Here is a 22,595-nt window from a genome sequence, read left to right on the forward strand (position 1 = left end):
GGAGAATGGTGCAAACATACACGGGAATTTATCTGTCTATTGTTACAGCTGGTTAAAGGTCACGATGCCCATTACCGAGGGGAACCTGCCTGCCTTCCAGCCAGGAACAAAAGTAAGTGCTTTAATTTTTGTGAAAGGTGCAAAATTCTTGTCTTGCCACCTGTTGCAGTCTCCACATGGGCGCTGCCTTCCCTCCTCTCCACTGGTGCCTCACCTAGCTGGCCGGAACTGGCGCATGATCCTTGGAGTTGACCCAGTAATCTGATCCTGCTTTTACCCGATCTCCACATGTGCTGGGATCAGACATGGAACCCTGGCTGACTTTTTTATTTATTGCTCCTCTTTTCTTAGCCCAGTGAGACGGTACCCGATTGTAGCAATCCCAACAGTTGCTGCAGCTGAACACAGGAACAGGAGGAGGTCATTTAGCTCCTCGAGCCTGTTATCTGTAACCCGCCTTGGTTCCTTAATGCTTAAAGCCCTGAGATAACGAACTCCACATAAGTCTCGGGTTCGACCATTGGTTTATCTGGTCTGCACAAGAAGTGATCAATTTCAATCTTGCCTGATTTTAATTGTGGTCAATAGCAATTTGTTTAAACACAGCCTCTTCAGAAATATACTGGAGTAATCCATTCTATTTTATTTTTCTAGTTAAAAGATAAAGAAAGGCAGGCCATTAAAGACCGATTTAAGGTAAGATATAATTAGTGTGCAAGAAATGTTTTTATGTGATGGTCTCCTCCTAAACTCCTCTGACTCAGTACCTCCTCCCACCTCTGTGCCCAGACATGTGTCCTAACTTCTCCCCCTTTTCTGTGGAATGCATGGGGGCATTTCATGATGTGTAGAGTGCTGTAAAAGTACCAGTTGCTTTGGGCCTTTCTTTCACTGTACAGCACCTGGGGAAGCTCTGACGCACTGTCCTAGCATTTCTTCCCAGCTTGGTTCTGCTGCTGAAACTGCCCCTCTCTTTGCAAAATGGCTTTCATTTTAAACCTGTCCTGACTTGAGAACGCAAGTCTAAACCAGAAGGACTGTCCCACCTGCGGGTCAGGTTATGTGGTGCTCAGTGTGGGGGCTCAAGGAGCCAAATGGCCTACTTCTGCTCCTATTTCTTATGGGTAGACTGCAGGGAATCTTTGCAGCAACAACTGCTGTTGATCTGTTGGGCAATGCTTGGAGCAGGTTTATGGGAGGCATACCCAATGTCCATCTGTGACGGGCAGCTTATCGCTCGCATGTAATATCGTTTGACGTATTAGATAATTAGGAGCACAAACTGCCTCCACCACTCAAAAGCATCAAAAATCACAGGCAGTAATCCTGTGAACAGAACTGCCAGATGATGGCAGTCGTGGGTGATCGCACCATCCTTTTTTAATTAGTGAGTTTGTGCTTTGGTGGCTGAGAAATGGCCTGCCCACAGATTCAGCACTGTGTGGGCCTGGATATTTGCTAATAAAGTATTAATTCAGTTAAGTGAGGCTAGCTTTTGTTTCAAAGGCATTTAACGATGGACTGGAAGAACTCTGCAAGATCCAGAAATCCTGGGCCATCCCAGATAAGGAACAAAGGGATAAAATCAGGCGTGCACAGAAGGAAAATGTAACTGTGGCCTATCGAGTCTTCTGGCAGAGGTAAGAGTCGGGTATTGTGTGCAAAAAAAAAACGAGGTCTAGATGAATCCATTCCTGGGCTGGGTTACAACGAATATAGGAAAACCAGGCCAGAGGGTAGTATGTGCCAGTGAGAGCTCGCCCAGCTCCATGGGGGATCCTACCTGGCCTATGTGTCAGCTGTGGCTCAGTGGGCAACACTCTCACCTCAGAGGCAGAAGGTCATGGGTTCAAGTCCTGCTCCAGAGCATGCAAATCCAGGCTGTCAGAGGTGCTGTTTTTCGGATGAGATGTTAAACCGAGCTCCTGTCTGTTCTCAAGTGGACGTAAAAGATCCCACAGCACTATTAGAGAGCAGAGCAGTTATCCCCGGTGTCCTGGTCAATGTTTTGAGTGATATTGATTGAATGATAAATAGATTATCTGGTCATTGCTGTTTGTGTGAACTTGCTGTGTGAAATTGACTGCTGCAATCCTTACACTACAGCAGTGCCTGCACTTTGAGACATCCTGAGGTAGTGAAAGGCACGTTCTTTCTTTCTGCCTGATTCTCTTGTATTGGCTGCATGTGTGATCCAATCTGCCCAGGTGCAGGAAAATCTGTCCTGGCTGAAGAGTAGGGGGAATAACATTACATGGAAGGTGAGAATGTAACACATTTCATATCTGTGACCTGATGCCAAGTTTACAAATAAAACTCGATGGGCAATAACTGCAGTTTGACATTGCATTTCTTTCTGTATAAGCTTTACCATTGCTGTCTTAATAAATGCAATTATTTGTTAACTCCTGCAGGTATTCAAATGTTCCCTTTACCAAGAATATTGATAAATATATAAAATACAGAGTGGAACAGGTTGAAGAAATGATCGAGAAGCTCTTCGATACTTCAGCGTAAAGTCTGTATATCACTTTATAGCGCCAGATCCATTTGCCAACTATGAAATTATTATAGTGTTACCAATTTATTTTAAACTGTATTCATAAGTTGCATTAAAGATATGAACCCTGACTGGTTTGTAATGATTTATTTCCAGCTCCTGTACCATTGCTTGGAGTACTGAGATTTTGGACATACATTCCTCACTGGTGGATTAATATGCAGTTCTGAACAGGTGCTGGGTACTTGTACCACTATTTAGGAAATCATCACACTCTAATCCTCAGTTTGAGACTCTTCATTTTCTCAATCTCAGCTGATGAAATTGTAGTCCAGCTAGTTGAAATCCTGTCCCCTACACGTTCCCCTAAATTCTTTTGAAGTAGTGCAAGTTTTTCAGCTCTCCCGCCACACGTGGAAGCCTGCTCTTCTATTACCACCACAGGAGAGTGAAAAACCTATGAAGATTAATATAAAGTATAAAACAGCAACCAATTTATCCCTCACCCAACATCAATAAAAGATTATCTGGTCATATTTTATTGCTGTGTGCAAATTGGCTGCTGTGTTTCCCAATATCACAAGTGACCACCCTCTTGTGAAGTGTATTAGGCTATCCCAGGTCATGAAAGGTGCTGTATAAATGTTTCTTTTCAACAAAGGTTCCTGCTTCTGTTTAGAATATTCATTCAGGCCAAGCCTGATCCTGCGCAGCTCAGAGAATCAAGGGCCCTGGGAGATAACATTGGGTCTGATTGTGTGGCACTCTGCACTTACTGAACCACATATTCCTGAAGCTGAAACAGGGTTGGCAGTAGTGTCAATGCTAGTGATACTGACCACTGTTGCACCATACAAAGGGACACATGGTAGCTTGTGCTGAGTATAGTACTGTCAGGGCTCTGCAAATAATTAGCTTAAGCTCCAATAAAAACACAGGCAAAAAGCCAAAGCACTGATGAATTAGATGACAGCCCACAGACTAAATTCCAATCCTTTGAGCTGATTAAAAAGCAACATTTTCACATCTGGAAATAACCTTGGAACAGAGTCCAACTGTTTATAAGGCCAAATATGCAGGGATTTACACAGCACTAGCAACAGGTTTTATGTGTCACTGCCAACTCATTAATAACCCAAGTTCCCACCAAATCCGTACAAAACACAATGGGGTCAAAATTGCCCTTTTTTTAAATAGCGACATTAGCAACTCCGGCGAGGGGGCCAATAGGGCGCCCCACAATTTGTGCACAACTGGTGATGACATCGCTGTGCGCACCGATCCCTTACCCGAGGTTAGAGGACATCCACCTTGGGGGCATGCGCCCCTTAAAGGAGAGGCCCTTTAGCACCCTCGGCCACCATTTTTTGTCAGCTGGATCTTGCTTTAGCCCGACAATGGCGGCCCTTGCATCGACTGAGCCACTAGCTTGCAGCCAGGCACTCAGTTTTGGGTGCCAAGCTGCTGGCCTGGTCAATCGTGTCCTTGGTGGCCCAGTGATACCCACCAAAGGGCCTGTAGAGTGCCCAGGGGCCCTCCCCTTTAAATTGGAGAGGTTCGTTGTGGAGTAGCTGTGTAGCGCAGTGCTGGACTAAGCGCAGTGTTGCTGCCCCGGAGGCAACGCTCCACTTCCTTTGAGGGGTTCATGGCCCAATTCGTGTCGAGGACAGGACTTCTGGGCCAGGCACAGGATATCCCTGCCCCGGCAGGTCACCGCCCTCAATCTGGGCGAGGAGCAATTTCTAGCCCAATGTTTGACACAGGTGCACTGTAGCAATAAACTGAACCAAACAAATTCCTTCTTTCCCCAACATTCTTTTGACAGCCATTTTTTCCTTTAACATAGTTAAAAACATCCCAAGACACTTCACAAGAGTGTTATCAAACAAAATTTGGCACTGAGGCCTGTAAGGAGATATTAAGGCAAATGACCAAAAACTTGATCGAAGAGTAGGTTTTAAGAAGCGTCTTAAAAGTTGAGAGGTTTAGGGAGGGAATTCCAGAGCTTAGGGCCCAGACAACGATTAAAATCAGGGATACACAAGAAGTGACCTAGCAAGACTCAGTTACCACGTCTGTCAGGGCAACTGGAGATGGACAATAAATGCCTGCCTTACTACCCACATCCAGAGGATTCTTAAAGAGATAAAATATATAAAACAAATTTGTACAGACAGTTTGATTTATTGCAATCACTAAAATCAGTTTGGTCGCTTGATTGCACAGAATTACAGGATAAAATTTGAGTAAAAGTTAAAAAAAATAAAATCACACAGCAAACAAGGTTTTCACAATGAACAGAAAGCTGTTTTAAACATTATTGTGTCTGGGGATACGAATTCAGAAGAAAATTGTGCAAAACATCACCAAACATGACATTGGTCACCTTAGTATAAACAAGGCTTCACAAATCATTCCATCAGTGTAATCTTTCTTCATCCCCAAACTACCCCCCCCCCGCTCAGACATTTGATAGTATTACTCTTACGTAAGATACATAAAAAACAATAAAAACCACGGAATGAACGCGTCTATAAAAGTCAGTGTGGAACTTACACAAACAGGAACAATTCGAGTTCTTTTGCATGCAGACACTGTGCCAAGTTCTTAATGCGACACAGCTGCACATTCTGGGAGTCTCCGGCCTTGTAGACGCGGTACAGGTGATAGCAATCTTTCTCCCGCAATGCCAGGTCCACCTCTTGAGCCGAGAGCGGCACAAATTTCTTCTCGGCTTTGATCGTGGATTTAACTTCTATGTAGGTGCGCACCTGCCTGTTGCTCGCGGAGGTGAACACCACCTCGAAGTCATAGGGCTTGCCGCTCTCGCCCTTCTCGTTTGCCCAAATCACATCACTCGGCTTATGCTGGCTGTCGCTCTCCTTCCAGTGCGTCAGGAAGGCTTGGACCAGGCGCTCCCCCCATTCTCCGATGGCCGAGTTCTCTGCCTTGTCCTCGCTGAAGACGACCGTATGTGGCTTGTCCACCGTGCCGTGTATTGGCAGATCCTCCAGGACCTCCTCATGGGGACGCTCCTTTGTCCACACCGGGTCGTCGAGGGGAAGGGCTGGTCGGGACATGTTCGCGGGAGCTCCGTTGAACTGGTTGCTCTTGGTCACCAACACTGCTGGTTGCTGCCTGCTCAGTACACACAGAAAATACTAATTGTAAAACACAGGACTCACACCATTCTAAGGGTGTGAAAAGACCCTTCCCAACACATCCTGATCACAGGCAATGCAGAGGAGAGGAGGAAGGATAGAAAGGGATAAAGTTCTCCCCAGGAAATTATATCAAATGAAATGAAACCAAAGCTCTTGACTACGCGTGTGGGTACTGTCCATGGGTATTGTTCCTGTTCTGATATCCTCGAGTGGCTATTCTCTACGGTGAGCTTTGACAGCAGTTATTGACAGGCTATTCATCTGCAGAATGCGCCACACCCAAGCCTAATGCTGCCGTCCCCCGTCATTCAAACACCCTCTACGGTAAACTGGCTCCCTAACCTCGGGGATGCAGAGCTGATTACACGACTAATTGCAGTGCTGGGTGAGACTATCAACTCAGCACAGATCAAGGTTGGAACCCAAAAACTTTCTTCTGGTGTCCTCCATCTCACGTATGGTCAACTATCAATCTCAGTTAAGGAGAGGATCTGAGCAAAGGCAACTGCTTCCCCAGAGAGAGAGCGAGAGAGGGGCGAGAGAGAGAGAGAGCGAGAGAGGGGCGAGAGAGAGAGAGCGAGGGAGGGGAGAGAGAGAGAGAGAGAGAGAGAGAGCGAGGGAGGGGCGAGAGAGAGAGACAGAGCGAGGGAGGGGAGAGAGAGACAGAGCGAGGGAGGGGAGAGAGACAGCGAGGGAGGGGGGAGAGAGACAGAGCGAGGGAGGGGGGGGAGAGAGACAGAGCGAGGTAGGGGGGGAAAGAGAGAGAGACAGAGCGAGGGAGGGGAGAGAGAGAGAGAGACAGCGAGGGAGGGGGGAAGAGAGAGAGAGAGAGAGACAGAGCGAGGAGGGGGGGGGGAAAGAGAGAGAGAGAGACAGAGCGAGGGAGGTTAGGGGAAAAGAGAGAGAGATAGAGCGAGGGAGGAGAGAGAGAGAGAGAGAGACAGAGCGAGGGAGGCAGGAGAGATCCCTGTAATGCTATGGCTGGAATATATTTCTATACCAGGTAAAAAGCAGGTTCATTGCTCTAGACTACTCTCCCCAGTGAAGAAGTTTGAGAGTTCTCTGCTCTGGGGTGTACGAGTATAGAAATACTAATGTTTGAAAATCATTAGTACAAGGGACTGGTGACACTTTCCTTTCATCTCCATCGCTACTTCGACTCCAGCCTTGAAACTCCGAGTAGTGACCAGGATCTCCAATCCCAATCTGTGGAGCAGGGATCAAACCTTCCCCATGTGGCCAAGATCAGATATTCTTCCACATGGAGAGTTTGTGGCACGAACCCCTGTCCTACCAATCTGTGGCGTGCTCTATTTGCTGGACTTTGACTCGTGGTGCTGTACCTTGCATGGTCATTTGCAGCAGCAGCAGGGGGGTGGTCCTGGGTTTGGCTTGCAGTGGGCTGCGGGCAAACTGCTTCGAAGCGATCCGAATCCATCTTCTGCTCTGAAGTCGCCGATGGATCACCGTGCACTGAAGAGGACAAACCGAAGCACGTGAATACATTTCAAACTCTCACACTCCACTCCACCACGGCTGAGATGAGTTCAAAGACCTAACCGCAAGAGACAGACGAGGCAGCCATTCAATTCAGGAGTTTGGCAGAGTGCGAGCTCCTTTTGCAAATCTGGGACCAGCGGCTGACCATTTCCTCCCCAGTAAAATGAACGGGTGGGAAATTCCGAATAGCTTGACCCCGAGTTTGGGATGAGCTTCCAACCTCAGCCGAATCTTACACCAGGGCACTGAAGAGGAAATGCTGCCCCGTTGCCTCTTGCAGTTCTCACTCGGTGAACAATCTCCTCAACAGGCTCATTTACTGGCAATGCTTGACAAAGCTGCGATTTACAACTATGGTTGTGACAGGACCCTTCAGCTTAGACTGCACAGTATCTGTCTCCCCCTCTCCCACTTATTTGTCACTTTCCCCGTGACATTTTAACCACTTTTATTTATTATTCCTTAATCAGTTCTTTCTCCAATTGAAGCAGTGGCTGCGAAGACTGTGAATTTATGGAAGAGTTCCCTCTATTTCCAACAGGAACGCTGACAGATAATTCACAATACTGAAAGTTAGACTTCTTCCCCCTCCCCCAAACAAAATCGGGATCCACAGCCTTGAACCCCCTCCCTCACCAGTACCACCACATAGGCTCCCTGATCTCCACTATACCAAGCAGAGTTCATGCACTTCCCTACACAGGGGGTGGGGGGGGGAGCTACCTACAGTCGGGACGTCGCGACACTAGATGATGGATGGGAGGTCACCTGTCACCGGCATTGTTCTAGCTCAGAAATAACTTCAGTCCCGTCTCTGGGCCTGGAATTTCAATCTTATTTTATTCAAAGTCTTTGGAAGAAATTTATTGCGGGCAAATAAAACTTTCACAAATTTGGTTTCCATATTTTCAGTCTAGTCTTTATAATTTTAATCAAAATTTATGGTTGCAGAAATACCCTAATTATGGTTTTACATCTCTCAACTTTGAGCCACAAGAAATAATTAGCTGGGACTGGCGACTGTGTTGATGTCCAAATGTCCGATCCATAGTTGCAAAGGGATCAGTGTCGCTTTAGTTTTAGAAATCATTTTCACATCTCATCTGATCTCTTCTCAATTTCTATATTATTTTATTTTAACACTCCATAACAAATTTAGTTCCAAGTTTTTATTTAGCGATGAAGATATAATGGGGCGGATTTTATGAACGTACTCCAGGCAGAAGGTATCGCAAATCAGGGATGTGCTACCTGCGAGACCCGATACACAGATGATGCTCTGCACTGTGGGCACATATTCGCTAAATTGACTATTTTCTTTTAATCTGACTATTTAAACAACAGAGAAGTTATCCCCGGTGCCCTGGCGTCAATATTTATCCCTCAATCAACATCTCTAGGACAGATTATCTGGCCATCACATTGCTGTGTGTGGGAGCTTGCTGTGCCTAAATTGGCTGCTGTGTTTCCCACAATACAAGTGACTACACTACAAAAACTACCACACTTGCTTTGGGACAACCTGAGGTTGTGAAAGGTGTGACAGAAATGCAAGTTCTTTCTTGCCTCCTTATTTTAAAGAAAGACTTACATTTATATAGCGCCTTTCACAACCACCGGACGTCTCAACGCGCTTTACAGCCAATGAAGAACTTTTTGGAGTGTAGTCACTGTTGCAATGTGGGAAACGCAGCAGCCAATTTGCGCACAGCAAGCTCCCGCTCACAGCAAGTGATAATGACCAGATAATCTGTTTTTGTTATGTTGATTGAGGGATAAATATTGGCCCCAGGACACCGGGGATAACTCCCCTGCTTTTCTTCAAAATAGTGCTGTGGGATATTTTACATCCACCTGAGAGCAGACGAAAGACAGCACCTCCGACACTGCAGCACTCTCTCAGCACTGCACTGGGAGGGTCAGCCTAGATTTGTGTTCAAATCTCTGGAGTGGGACTTGAACCCACAATCTGCTGACTCAGAGGTGAGAGTGCTGCCCACTGAGCCACGGTTGACACGATTGATTTTTTGACACTTTTACCTAATGAATACAACATCGTCTTTAACACCAAGATATGGTGTTCTGGCTAAAGGAGGACGTAGAAAGAGGAATGGAGAGGAATAGCGGGTTCTGATCTTAAACTGTTTACTTACCTGCAGCTGAGGGCCAGCCCTGACTGTTCTGCCGTTCCAAATGCTGAGTCGTGTCCCCACTGGGCTTGGTGCTCAGGGTCCTACTTTGGTCATCTAGATGGAAGAAAAACTTAATTTACCAACATGCAGACAATAACAAAAACATGAACAGCTGGTTACACTGAAGCACGCACAATAACGGCATTATAAGGGATAACCTTGGATACTGGAACTATTCACTGAATGGGGTTGAATTTCCCCATCACACTGTACCCAAGTTGGTTATTATATTAGAGAAATTATGATTTTCTTCGACAGCTCCCAAACTCGTGACCTCCACGTTCCCCTCCCAGTCACACACCATCCTGACTTGGAAATATATCGGCCGTTCCTTCACTGTCACTGGGTCACAATCCTGGAACTCCCTCCCTAACAGCACTGTGGGAGCACCTTCACCACACGGACTGCAGCGGTTCAAGGTGACTCACCACCACCTGCTCAAGGGCAATTAGGGATGGGCAATAAATCCCGGCCTTGCCCGCATCTCGTGAATGAATAAAAAAGTGTTGGGAACATCTAATGGAATTTGAAGTTAAATTTGGCTTGTGTTTTTACATTACAACAATGATTACTCTTCAAAAGTACTTCATTGGCTGTAAAGTGTTTTAGGACACCCTGAAGTTGTGAAATGCAAGTCTTTTTCTTGGCCATCCCATTAAAGATTGGAGAGAACACGCCTGCGTTATATAACAGCCGATCACATTCCCAGGGCATTCCACAGCACCTCACCTCCAATGAACTACCTTTGTTGCACTGTTGCTTTCTAGGCAATGACTAGTTCACAATAAGGTTACATTTCTCAGCGCCTATTATAAACTAAAAACAACTTTTTGTTTGGAAAACGCCAAAGACTCCAAAAATAACAGCTCTTTATTTTCAAAAGATGCATCTATCGGATCAACCAAAAATAGCAGCAGTTTGGAACTGTGTCCGATCAAGAGTGTGTGTGTTTTGGCAGCACAGAGCTATCTATGAAGGAGTGTCCAGACATAGGGTAGTATGATTAACGGTAACACTGCAGGCTAAACAGCTGGAGAGAATATTTCTTACCATGTGCACAATGACAGTTTCTGTACAGCAGTAGTTTGGACAGGTTTCATTACTCCAAGAGAAGAGTAATGATGCAGCTTACGGGGTGGGGCCGGGGGGGCAGTGGGCAGAAGCCCTGTTGTAGTTTAGTGACATTGTGGAACAGACTGTGGTTTCATATGTGGGCCAGTTCTACCTTCCAGCCATTTATCCAAGGGAAAACAGTGAAACAACAACTTGCATTTATATAGCACCTTTAATGTAGTAAAACATCCCAAGGCGCTTCACAGGAGCGTTATCAGACAAAATTCGACACCGAGCCACATAAGGAGATATTAAGACAGGTCAAAGAGGTCAGTTTAAGGATCGTCTTAAAGGGGAGAGAAGCGGAGGAAGTTTAGGATGGGAATTCCAGAGCTTGGGGCCCAGGCAGCTGAAGGCACGGCCACCAATGGGGAAACGATTAGAATCGGGGATGTACAAGAGACCAGAATTGGAGGAGCGCAGAGATCTCGGAGGGTTGTAGGGTTGGAGAAAGTTACAGCGATAGGGAGGGTGTGAGGCCACGGAGGAATTTGAAAACAAGGTTGAGAATTTTAAAATTGAAGCGGTGTTGGTACGGCAGCCAATGTAGGTCAGCGCGAGCACAGGGGGATAACGAAAACAAAACAGTCCCTTTTCAAAGGGGCACAACTAAACCATAAAACGCCAGAGGGAAACTACAAATCCTGGGGGTAGTCTTGTATAGCTCCGAGACACTGGGAAGCCATCAGCTTCTGGCCTGCTCAGAGTCACTGTGCATGGTACATGGGGAGAGCAGGGTGGTTGGAGAGAGGATGCAGCGCTTGCTGCTGAATACAGTAGCCACTCCTGTGTTAGCGTAACCCTAGACTCACCGGTCTGTGGCGGAGGAGGATGAAGGTGGTGGTGGTAGTTACTGGAAGGCAGGTTATCGGCAGAGTCTGAAGGGGGTGGAGGAGGAGGCCACATTCTCATTGCAGCTTCTGTAGCTTTGTCTGAGGAAAACAAACAATTGTCAGCAGTCTAATAACTTCTCACCACCCGCCCTCCCCCAAAAAACCTTCAAAATTGTTTACAGCCACAAAGCTGTACAACGTAGTCATATTCTGGCTAACTTGGCTTTACTGGATAGATGACAGAGAGGGCAACGGAGTTAGCACAGCACCTTGGGGTAGCTCAAGGCACCGATGTACGAATGAACCGCTGTGGAAGGACACATATACACACCTGCGGTTCTTCACACAGTGAGCTAGCAGCCTGGCTCAGAGTGCAGCAGGGGAGGCCCTTCATTGGGAATGGAGATACCCGAGGGGGTGAGAGGCACAGCACGCATCATCAATATCCAGATACTGCTGCTCATTCGGCAGAATTTAATTCTTCCATGAGCGATCATTACTTTTGCATCGAAGTCGAGATTCCACCCTCGGTCTCAGCGCAGTCTGGAATAAACCCCGTGCATCACCCGCCCTCTGTTGCTTCCGCAAGTTCACGTTCAGCCACTGTGAATACTCCCTGCCGACCGCCCTTTGTGTAAACACACTGCTTTGGACCACGCAGAGCAGCAATGTTGCAGGCTCCTGATCTCAGGCAGGGTGGTGTGGGGCTGTGCTGCTGGGTAGTGTGTGCGCGTGTCTGGGGCAACCCTGTCCGCACAATAGCGAGGCTCGCACATTGGGGTCAGCCAATTAGGTGGAACGCGGCAGGGCTTGTGGCATTTCCGGGGAGGAGGGAGCAGGGGTCTCCTTTTGCCAAATGTTGACGTCACCTGTAGCTCCCTACCTCTGAGCGAAGTGGGTAAATAAATCTACTCTAGCAGTTCTGATCCGCCACCTTTGCTCTTTACACAAGCTGACTAACCTGCTGTGTAATTCCAGCAGATTTGCAGCTTCATGGTTTATTCTGCTCCAGCAAGGTGCTACATCCAACTATGGTGTGTAGGAGAATCGAGCAGGGTTTGAAACCTTTTTTGAGTGGCAGAAGATATCCCACAGGGTTTATACTAAGAAACATACTGCAGGTACAGTGTCCAGAATCCGGCTGTCCGAAAGCAGGAGTTGTCTGGAAACCGGACATTTTTGCGGCAACCAAGATGGCGACATCGGGCGGCGAGGGAACCGGTAAAAACCGAAACCGGCACAGACTCGGCCCCGAGGTTTCCAGACTTTGGACGCTGTACCTGTAGTACAATATGCAAAGTGCTTTCAAGCCACTGCCCTTTCCCCACAGCCCTGCAAATGTTTCCATTTCAAGTACTGTATTTATCCAATTCCCTTTGGAAAGTTACGATTTGATCTGGCAGTGCATTCTAGATCATAAAAATCTTTTTAAAAAAATGTTACATTTAGGATTAAGATGACAACAATTCAGTTGAATTTCAATCTCGCCCCTTGGTGCAGCGGGACCCTTCAATTCCGACTACACCTTGCAATTCACTCCCATTACTCTGTACAGGAAAGGTTACTGAACACATAGTCCAAAGGATGGGTGTTAACTTCCTCCTCCTCCCTTCCCCCCCCCCCCTCCCTCCCCCCCCCCACCCGTCAACCGTACAAGCAGAGGTATTTCTTACTGGATGCTGCGTCAGGGAAACAATGAAGCGATGATTTGGGGGGCCAGCTTGCCAGGGTCCTCTCTCCATCAGCGTTGCTGTCTTTGCTCTCCTGGTTTTCTTTACTGTTTTCACTTTGGTCTTGTATTCGAATAACTGCTTTATATGTAAAAAGAATTTGGAGAAAATTGTCACACGATATAGAGTTTGCAATTTTTCTTTTAAACCTCACCTTCTATATTACCGCACATACCTGGGGCAGCCTGCCAGCCCATTCCCAGGCCTTTTACCAATACATTACTATAAATGGTAGTCCGAGGCGCTCCCTGCAGCCTGGCTGGGGGAGCTCTCTGCCTGGTAAAGTGAAAAGCCGCAGACTGTTCAATCAATCCACAAGGATCAAGCTCCACTCGCCAGTGGCTGACTACGCTTCTGGGTAGGTCTAAAACAGCCCATGCAATACTGGGGTGCTGAAACATAGCACGTCTGAGTGGGTAATGGTTCACATGCATGGCTCTCGCGTGTTTAATTGCAGATCTCAGATGCCATGGGCAGACAGCAATTAGAAGCAAGGTACATCCCCAGCCACCCACTCCCTTCCTTCCCTTCCTAGGGAGGAGAGATGGGAGGGACACCCTGGGAGCTTGAGGCACATACCTCCTAGCAACGGTTGCAAGATACAAGGACACATTTGAAAGTGAGCTAATCTCACCCCCCTCAAGATTCATTAGCAGTTCCAGCTACAGTTGCTGGGCCGGCTGCCATTTCTGGGTGTATAAACCGTTCCTGAAAGCAAATGTATACTGTGCTGGTCTGCCACCTCAACAATAACTTCTACTTAAATAGCACCTTTAACATAGTAAAACGTCCCAAGGTGTTTCACAGGAGTGTTAGAAGACAAAACAAATAAATTTGACGCCGAACCGCATAAGTAGAAATTAGCGCAGGTGTCCAAAAGTCTGGTCAAAGAGTTAGATTTTAAGGAGCGTGTTAAAGGAGGAAAGAGAGGTAGAGAGGTTTAGGGAGGGAGTTCCCGAGCTTGGGGCTCAGGCAGCTGAAGGTTGAGCGATTATATTCAGGGATGCTCAAGAAGGCAGAATTAGAGGAGCACAGATATCTCGGGGGGGGGGGGGGGTTGTTGAGCTGGAGGAGATTACAGAGATAGGGAGAGGCGAGGCCATGGAGGGATTTGTAAACAAGGATGAGAAACTCCCCATGTGTGGGATTCATTCATTTCTCCCATCAATACCACACTGAACTTGTGACATCGATGAAAGACGAAGACACAGACACAGCAAAAAAAAACCGGGAGGTCTTAAAAGTAAGAAACAAATATACTAGGAAACAACAACTCACTCCAAGGCACTTCACAAGAACTTAATCAGAAAAAAATCAACAGCGAACCAAAGGTTTAGGACGTGGTCCAGGAATAATGCCAGCACTGAAGGGGTTACCTGCCACACACTGGCTTTTTTCAAACTCTATATAGTGTTTGCTTTGGATAATTTAACTATTGACTGCTTGGCCTCGCATTCCCTTGCTGTTGTGATATAGTCAGATTCTCCTACAGGAGAATACTCTGGTGTGTGGGGGCGGGGGTCACAGAAAGAGAATGAAGAAAGCCGTGGTATTCTCTGTACTGTAATGTGACAGATCGACAATGAAACTTCACTGAAACGGATACCACGGATTGTCAGTCGGCCGGAAACACGTATGCACACACGCGCGCACACAGACAAAGGATACTGTCACTTCTGTTCTCCGTTACCTGGAGCTCGGGGTGGCTCTGGCCTCAGCTCGGTGACTTTAGGTACTTCCCACTTCTCTTCATCTTCTGGCAACTCCGCAACGTCCTCCTGCTTTAAAAATCTTTTCAATGCGGTTGCATCCTGGAAACAGGGGAGAGAGATTTTAAAATAAAGGCAAAACAGCACAAGCGCGGGTGTTCAAACAGCAGCTGGGCCCCCGAACAGCCACGTGGTCGCCTTCGAAGGAGTGCACGAGAGATGCCGATACAGCGACCATTATCTGGCTCAGCGCAACAATTTGTGGACAACTGGATGAGGTTGTCCCAGGCCCAGCCTGTTCCATATTAGCACAGGACCGGCAGTCACTGACTACACAACCCCTCCCTGTTCCTGCAGGATTCCTCTCTCTGCAGCAAGATTCCTCTCACTGATCAACACACCACCACCCATTATAATGGTCCTGAAGAGAACAAAAGTATTCCCGATGAAAGGTCACCGAGCTGAAACATTAACTGCATTTCTCTTGACAGATACTGTTGAGTGTTTTCCAGCATTTTCTGTTTTTATTTCAGGTTTCCAGCATTCGCTTTTGCTACAAAGAATATTCCTCTCTGACCTAGCTCATTGATGGCCTCGCCTGAGAAACCACATTGATCATTTATACAACAGCGACCTCTACCCACTTTTCAAGGGATTACTTGAAATGGAGAAAAGGTTTACTTAAAATAATTAGCGGACTTCCGTCTTACACGCGGGATGGCAGGGAAGCTGTCGCTCCATGCCGTTTGGGTTGTGCTCTTGTAGCGGTGCTAAACCAAATGCCCAGCTAACAGGAGACCTGATTCCAAAATGGCAATCTCAGTAATATTAGGAGAGATCATAAGAACATAAGAATTAGGAACAGGAGTAGGCCATCCAGCCCCGCGAGTCTGCTCCGCCATTCAACAAGATCATGGCTGATCTGGCCGTGGACTCAGCTCCACTTACCCGCCCGCTCCCCGTAACCCTTAATTCCCTTATTGGTTAAAAATCTATCTATCTGTGATTTGAATACATTCAATGAGCTAGCCTCAACTGCTTCCTTGGGCAGAGAATTCCACAGATTCACAACCCTCTGGGAGAAGAAATTCCTTCTCAACTCGGTTTTAAGTTGGCTTCCCCGTATTTTGAGGCTGTGCCCCCTAGTTCTAGCCTCCCCGACCAGTGGAAACAACCTCTCAGCCTCTATCTTGTCTATCCCGTTCATGATTTTAAATGTTTCTATAAGATCACCCCTCATCCTTCTGAACTCCAACGAGTAAAGACCCAGTCTACTCAATCTATCATCATAAGGTAACCCCCTCATCTCCGGAATCAGCCTAGTGAATCGTCTCTGTACCCCCTCCAAAGCTAGTATATCCTTCCTTAAGTAAGGTGACCAAAACTGCACGCAGTACTCCAGGTGCGGCCTTACCAATACCCTATACAGTTGCAGCAGGACCTCCCTGCTTTTGTACTCCATCCCTCTCGCAATGAAGGCCAACATTCCATTCGCCTTCCTAATTACCTGCTGCACCTGCAAACTAACTTTTTGGGATTCATGCACAAGGACCCCCAGGTCCCTCTGCACCACAGCATGTTGTAATTTCTCCCCATTCAAATAATATTCCCTTTTACTGTTTTTTCCCCCCCAAGGTGGATGACCTCACATTTTCTGACATTGTATTCCATCTGCCAAACCTTAGCCCATTCGCTTAACCTATTTAAATCTCTTTGCAGCCTCTCTGTGTCCTCTACACAACCTGCTTTCCCACTAATCTTTGTGCCATCTGCAAATTTTGTTACACTGCACTCTGTCCCCTCTTCCAGGTCATATATGTATATTGTAAACAGTTGTGGTCCCAGCACTGATCCCTGTGGCACACCACTAACCACCGATTTCCAACCCGAAAAGGACCCATTTATCCCGACTCTCTGCTTTCTGTTCGCCAGCCAATTCTCGATCCATGCTAATACATTTCCTCTGACTCCGCGTACCTTTATCTTCTGCAGTAACCTTTTGTGTGGCACCTTATCGAATGCCTTTTGGAAATCTAAATACACCACATCCATCGGTACACTTCTATCCACCACGCTCGTTATATCCTCAAAGAATTCCAGTAAATTAGTTAAACATGATTTCCCCTTCACGAATCCATGTTGCGTCTGCTTGACTGCACTATTCCTATCTAGATGTCCCGCTATTTCTTCCTTAATGATAGCTTCAAGCATTTTCCCCACTACAGATGTGAAACTAACCGGCCTATAGTTACCTGCCTTTTGTCTGCCCCCTTTTTTTAAACAGAAGCGTTACATTAGCTGCTTTCCAATTCGCTGGTACCTCCCCAGAGTCCAGAGAATTTTGGTAGATTATAATGAATGCATCTGCTATAACTTCCGCCATCTCTTTTAATACCCTGGGATGTATTTCATCAGGACCAGGGGACTTGTCTACCTTGAGATTCATTAGCCTGTACAGCACTACCCCCCTAGTGATAGTGATTGTCTCAAGGTCCTCCCTTCCCACATTCCCGTGACCAGCAATTTTTGGCATAGTTTTTGTGTCTTCCACTGTGAAGACCGAAGCAAAATAATTGTTTCAGGTCTCAGCCATTTCCACATTTCCCATTATTAAATCCCCCATCTCATCTTCTAAGGGACCAACATTTACTTTAGTCACTCTCTTCCGTTTTATTTATCGGTAAAAGCTTTTACTATCGGTTTTTATGTTTTGCGCAAGTTTACTTTCGTAATCTATCTTTCCTTTCTTTATTGCTTTCTTAGTCATTCTTTGATGTCGTTTAAAATTTTCCCAATCTTCTAGTTTCCCACTAACCTTGGCCATCTTATACGCATTGGTTTTTAATTTGATACTCTCCTTTATTTCCTTGGTTATCCACGGCTGGTTATCCCTTCTCTTACCGCCCTTCTTTTTCACTGGAATATATTTTTGTTGAGCACTATGAAAGAGCTCCTTAAAAGTCCTCCACTGTTCCTCAATTGTGCCACCATTTAGTCTGTGTTCCCAGTCTACTTTAGCCAACTCTGCCCTCATCCCACTGTAGTCCCCTTTGTTTAAACATAGTACGCTCGTTTGAGACACTACTTCCTCACCCTCAATTGTATTACAAATTCAACCAAACTGTGATCACTCATTCAGAGAGGATCTTTTACTCGGAGATCGTTTACTATTCCTGTCTCATTACACAGGATCAGAACCGCAAGTTTTAATACTTCGGTAAGTAGATACAAAACACACAAGTGCTGCATCAGTTCAGATTTCTGTGTAAATTCTTATGGTTATTCCACGCATCACTTGAAGACAGAGATAATTACCTCAAGGTAAGAGATGAGGCACTGTAGGAAGCGTTCTAGTTCCTTTTCGAGCTCTTTGTTCCCAGCACTAAACAACTTTACCAGCTCCCTAGAAAGACAAAGAAATAAAAAATTACACTGAAGACAAGTAAGCGACGTTTCCGCCCCACATCCTATAAATTATCCACAACCTGTGGAGTGAGGTCACTAGCAGTTTGTGGTGTCGTACATCTCGCCAGTTACATCACTCTCCCTTTCATTGGGAAATCCCAAGCCTTTCCGTGTAATGGATGGAACCGGCAAACTCTGAGTGTGACTGAGTCACACTCAGTCAACCCTAAATCTACTTCAATGTCATACTGAGGGAGCACTGCATTGTCGGAGGCGGTGTCTTTCAGATGAGATGTTAAACTGGACGTTAAACCAAAGCCCCGTCTGCCATTTCAGGTAAACATAAAAGATCCCATGGCATTATTTCAAACAGGGGAGATATCCCTGGTGTCCCGGCCAATATTTATCCCTCAACCTACATCACTTAAACAGATTATCTGGTCATTATTACATTTCTGTTTGTGGGAGCTTGCTGTGCACACATTGACTGCTGCGTTTCCTACATTACAACAGTGACAGCACTCCAAAAGTACTTCATTGGCTGTAAAGCGCTTTGGGACATCCGGTGGTTGTGAAAGGCGCTATATAAAACCAAGTCAATCTTTTTCTTTTACTCTACTTTTCACAAAGGGATGGTTCAAATTGTTTAAGTTAAAGCATCATCTCTTGAATCCAGAGCATAATTTTAAAACTTACAGCCAAAGTGTAATCCAAAATAGTTTGTTGTTAATGGGGGAAGGCCATTTACCTGCAGATATCCGTCTGTGAAGTGATGTGATCCTTTTGGATATAGAAATTATTTTTGTCCTTCAAGTGACAAACTATGTCCTCTTTCTCATACACAGTGGCTGCATCAGGCAAAGCTAATTCATAATGGAGATACAGCTTACCAACCTGGGGAGGCAGAAAAACACAGGAAAATCGTAAACACCAGCCTCAATTCTCAACCCACCTCCCCATTTCACAACTACAGAACCTGTCTTAGGAACAGCCCCTCAAGCCTGTTCCGCCATTCAGTTAGATCATGGCTGATATTGTTCTCCATCCATGGGATATTCTCATTAACAAATTCTCTTTCTCCAAATGCTCACCAATCTTTTGAGCTCAAAATGAGAAACAATGGTGTTGAAGAATGGAACAGCCAGTGTCAGTATTGAGCTGGGTCTGCTATAGTACCGTTAGACGCAATGTTCCCCATAGGGCCTCGCAGAGATCGGGGGGGGGGGGTGCGCACAGAGATCGAGGGAGGGGGGTTGTGTGTCCCCCATGCAGAGATCGGTGTGTGTGTGTCCCACGCAGAGAGCGGGAGAGGGTGTGTGTGTGTGTCCTGCGCAGAGATTGGGGGGGAGGGGTCCCACGCAGGCCGCTGGAAGATACCATGCAGCAAATTTAAAGGGACTGCGCACCAAAAAAATGAGGGGGAACATTGATGAGATGTAGAGTAATGTTTCTTCAACTTTACCTCAAGAAAGAAACAAAATGTCCTCTGTGCTTATATGCAACGATACAGTAAACATATTTACGATTGCACCACACTTCACACAGAATAAATTTTCCAATGTGCCTCTGCTTCAAGACCACCCTGTTATTGCACCACTGTGACATTTTATCACTTCCCACACCTACTAGTCTGTGGCCTCTCCAAGGGAGATAGCCATTTCAGTGGTGAATTAGAAGCAGTTCTGTGTCACTCGGAATTGGATTGACATTTTCTTCCTGCTACCAATTTTTCTCCCCTCCCCTTTATTAAAATCCTGGGTGGGTTACCCTTCTATAAGGGCCAGGCACACTCCAGTCACTGAATAGTCGCAGGCTATTGATCATAGGGAGGGCAGTGGATTCACAACAGAGCCCGATCTTGTCCTCACCAGCTGCACACTTCCAGCAGCAGCTGCTGATGAATGATCAGGAGCACTGGGTGATTTATTCCCCCCTCCTTAACCTGGGTCTAATTGCACTGCCCCCACCATTACCCGTGGGACGAGGTAACTGAACACAGGCCCGGCACAAATCTGGGATGTCTTCAATAAATTCCTGGAGTTACAGGGGAGCAACACACACATCAGGTCTGGTTACCATTCCACACAGGAATGATAGAAAATATCCCCTCTCTAATGCTCTCCAGCAGAAGCAGCTTGCGGATATCGCCCTTTGGCAGAAGTGGGAACAGCAAATTCTAATGATGATTTCAAAATGTAAAGCTTAACAAACCATTTGTAATTGTCTGAAACTAAATTTGGCGATCGAAGTGCCCCCACCCCCCCGCCCAAGCCACTTTTACCTCCACATACGATGGAAACCGAACACAACACACCGGCTCCTACACTCCAACCACGCCGCTTATAGCTGCAATTCTTCTCAATGGAAGGCAGAGATTACTGATGAGTGGCTTTTAAAGGCAATCATTTGTTTACTCGTTTCTCTGCTCAAATAGTGATGGATGTAGAATGGATCACCATCTACTGCCATCTAGGGACAATGTTTAGTCGTGTGCAGTTATTTAGCGAGCTACAGGCTCCTCTGCCATAACCCCGCTGTGCTTTCTGAAGTTTCTTCCAACTTCATTCCCGAGACTTTTTTGGGGGTGAAAGGGGGAATGTAGTCAAAGACTAATGGAACTTAACAGCAAAGCTTCAGCATCTAAAGTGAACCAGGTGTGGAATCGATTAGATGCAATGTAAAGCTCCCCTGCACTATTAAACAATGCATCTTGACCCCAATCTCAGACTGTTCCACTGACCACTCCAGTCCATAAACTATGAAGGACAATAAATTTAATGCTATGGACTCTCACCATCTCCAAACTAGGTTGAGACTGCTCAAACCCAACATGCGACCTTTAAGTGACCTGGGACTTTTTGACTACATTAAAAGCACTATATAAATGCAAGTAGCTGCTGTTAAAGTTACAAGAAGAGAACTTTCATCCCATTAATCTGGGATGGAAACAACTCGATGATACCTCTTAATCCTTGTGCTTAACACTCTTTATGCACTAATGAACAAACCGCAGTTCTTCGCAATGATAATATGACAACTTGTGTCTCACTGATTTAATTAAAAAAAGACTGAAGTTCAGTGAGTTTACAATTTGGGTCATTGTATAGTCACAAATGGTCTTGTTGTGTCTACAAGGAAAAATGAAACTTGCCGAAAAGATAAATTATCCATAAAGGACAAGTAAAGTCTATCGCTAAAGGGTTTTATAAATGGATTTTCACTGTGCTATATATTCACATTTGCATTACTTTTCAGTCTTGGACAAAGTCCAGCATTAGCTGTGGTGACGATTTACAATTTCAATCATTGCAGGTCGACTTGCTCACTTTCTACAGCGATGGAAATCTGACACCCACGGACGATCACTCAAGATGTTACATTTCCCATTATTTAAACAAAGGCAACCACAAATCACATTTGTAGAACACGTAAACTGGTACAATGAGCAAGCAGGTCTTGCAGGCTAAGCCATGGCACAGATGGAAAATAGTTAGATTTACTATACGAGGAATGCTAACGAAAGGTGGATTCATTGTCTGGAAACCATTTCCATCAATGAGTATAGAAGGAAAAGCAATACCAACAGAGGAGTGCTCTGAACAAGTATCAGCTTGGCTAAATTGGAAGCACTTTCACCTCAGTCAGTAGCTTGTGGGTTTGAGTCCCACTCCAAGACTTCAGCAAAAATCTAGGCTGGCACCTCGGTGCAGTATTGAGGGAGTGCTGCATTGTCGGAGGTGCTGTCTTTTGGAAGAGACATTAAAGTAAAAACCCCATCTGCCTGTTCAGGTGGATGCAGATCCCATGGCACAATTCAAAGAGGATGGAGTTCTCCTGGTGTCTTGGCCAACATTCACCCCTCAAAAGCAGGTCACTAACTGCGCAAAGTGGCCATCATTTCTGTCTGAATGCCTATTGCAAATTTATCAAAAAAGGGAGGAATTCCCATGGCAGATTAATGCATGTACAGGTATTTAATTTTTATATCATACTATATATGCAGTTTTAACAGAATATTTACCTGTATAAATTTCATGGATTTAAGGCTTGCAGCAATATTACTGCCTTGTAGGTCTTCATAAACATGACTGAAGTCATCGTGGTGAAAGAACCATCTCTGGATGAACGGAGCCACAGAATGGACAAAGTTTTGGATGCGAGGACAGGGTCTGTAATCTTCAGTCAGGGCTTCCGTAGTGATGCAGTCGGAGAGTTGCACCACCCCACAGATTTTAAAAAATAAGTTGCGATCTTCCTCATTAAATCGCATCTCTAGTGGAAGAGAAGGTTACTGATTACAGACAGCAGCTCCAAATACATTTGTTACACTTAAAAGGTTCTTTCAATTTTCTCCTAGCTTTGGTTCCACGGGCCCTCCAGTGTGTCACTCAGATGCCCATTCTTTATGTGGGCCCAGACAATGAGTGCAAACAACTCATTTGTCCATGC

General features: G+C 45.8%; 2 protein-coding genes across 15 annotated transcripts in view; one reads left to right on the forward strand and one right to left on the reverse strand.

Annotated features, from left to right (window-relative positions):
* The window catches only part of exoc7 (exocyst complex component 7), a 41,141-nt gene extending 38,510 nt beyond the window's left edge, over nucleotides 1-2,631 (forward strand). For all 7 annotated transcript variants that reach the window (XM_070857937.1, XM_070857938.1, XM_070857940.1 and 4 more), the window contains 4 exons: nucleotides 49-112; nucleotides 655-696; nucleotides 1,507-1,640; nucleotides 2,415-2,631. In XM_070857937.1, coding sequence (XP_070714038.1) covers nucleotides 49-112; nucleotides 655-696; nucleotides 1,507-1,640; nucleotides 2,415-2,517 — 343 coding nt within the window. In that variant the 3' untranslated portion in view covers nucleotides 2,518-2,631. The remainder of the gene's footprint in view (nucleotides 1-48; nucleotides 113-654; nucleotides 697-1,506; nucleotides 1,641-2,414) is intronic.
* Nucleotides 2,632-4,664: 2,033 nt separating this feature from the next.
* Nucleotides 4,665-22,595, reverse strand: part of LOC139226857 (uncharacterized) — a 129,254-nt gene continuing 111,323 nt past the window's right edge. For 7 of the 8 annotated variants that reach the window (XM_070857946.1, XM_070857945.1, XM_070857947.1 and 4 more), the window contains 9 exons: nucleotides 22,168-22,418; nucleotides 18,895-19,040; nucleotides 18,057-18,144; nucleotides 14,723-14,843; nucleotides 12,976-13,113; nucleotides 11,282-11,401; nucleotides 9,318-9,410; nucleotides 7,008-7,137; nucleotides 4,665-5,638 (listed from right to left, as the gene is read on the reverse strand). In XM_070857946.1, coding sequence (XP_070714047.1) covers nucleotides 5,053-5,638; nucleotides 7,008-7,137; nucleotides 9,318-9,410; nucleotides 11,282-11,401; nucleotides 12,976-13,113; nucleotides 14,723-14,843; nucleotides 18,057-18,144; nucleotides 18,895-19,040; nucleotides 22,168-22,418 — 1,673 coding nt within the window. In that variant the 3' untranslated portion in view covers nucleotides 4,665-5,052. The remainder of the gene's footprint in view (nucleotides 5,639-7,007; nucleotides 7,138-9,317; nucleotides 9,411-11,281; nucleotides 11,402-12,975; nucleotides 13,114-14,722; nucleotides 14,844-18,056; nucleotides 18,145-18,894; nucleotides 19,041-22,167; nucleotides 22,419-22,595) is intronic. The other variant, XM_070857948.1, reaches the window with a different exon arrangement.

The sequence above is a fragment of the Pristiophorus japonicus genome, chromosome 16 (genome assembly GCF_044704955.1).
Source record: "Pristiophorus japonicus isolate sPriJap1 chromosome 16, sPriJap1.hap1, whole genome shotgun sequence".
NCBI lineage: Eukaryota > Metazoa > Chordata > Chondrichthyes > Pristiophoridae > Pristiophorus > Pristiophorus japonicus.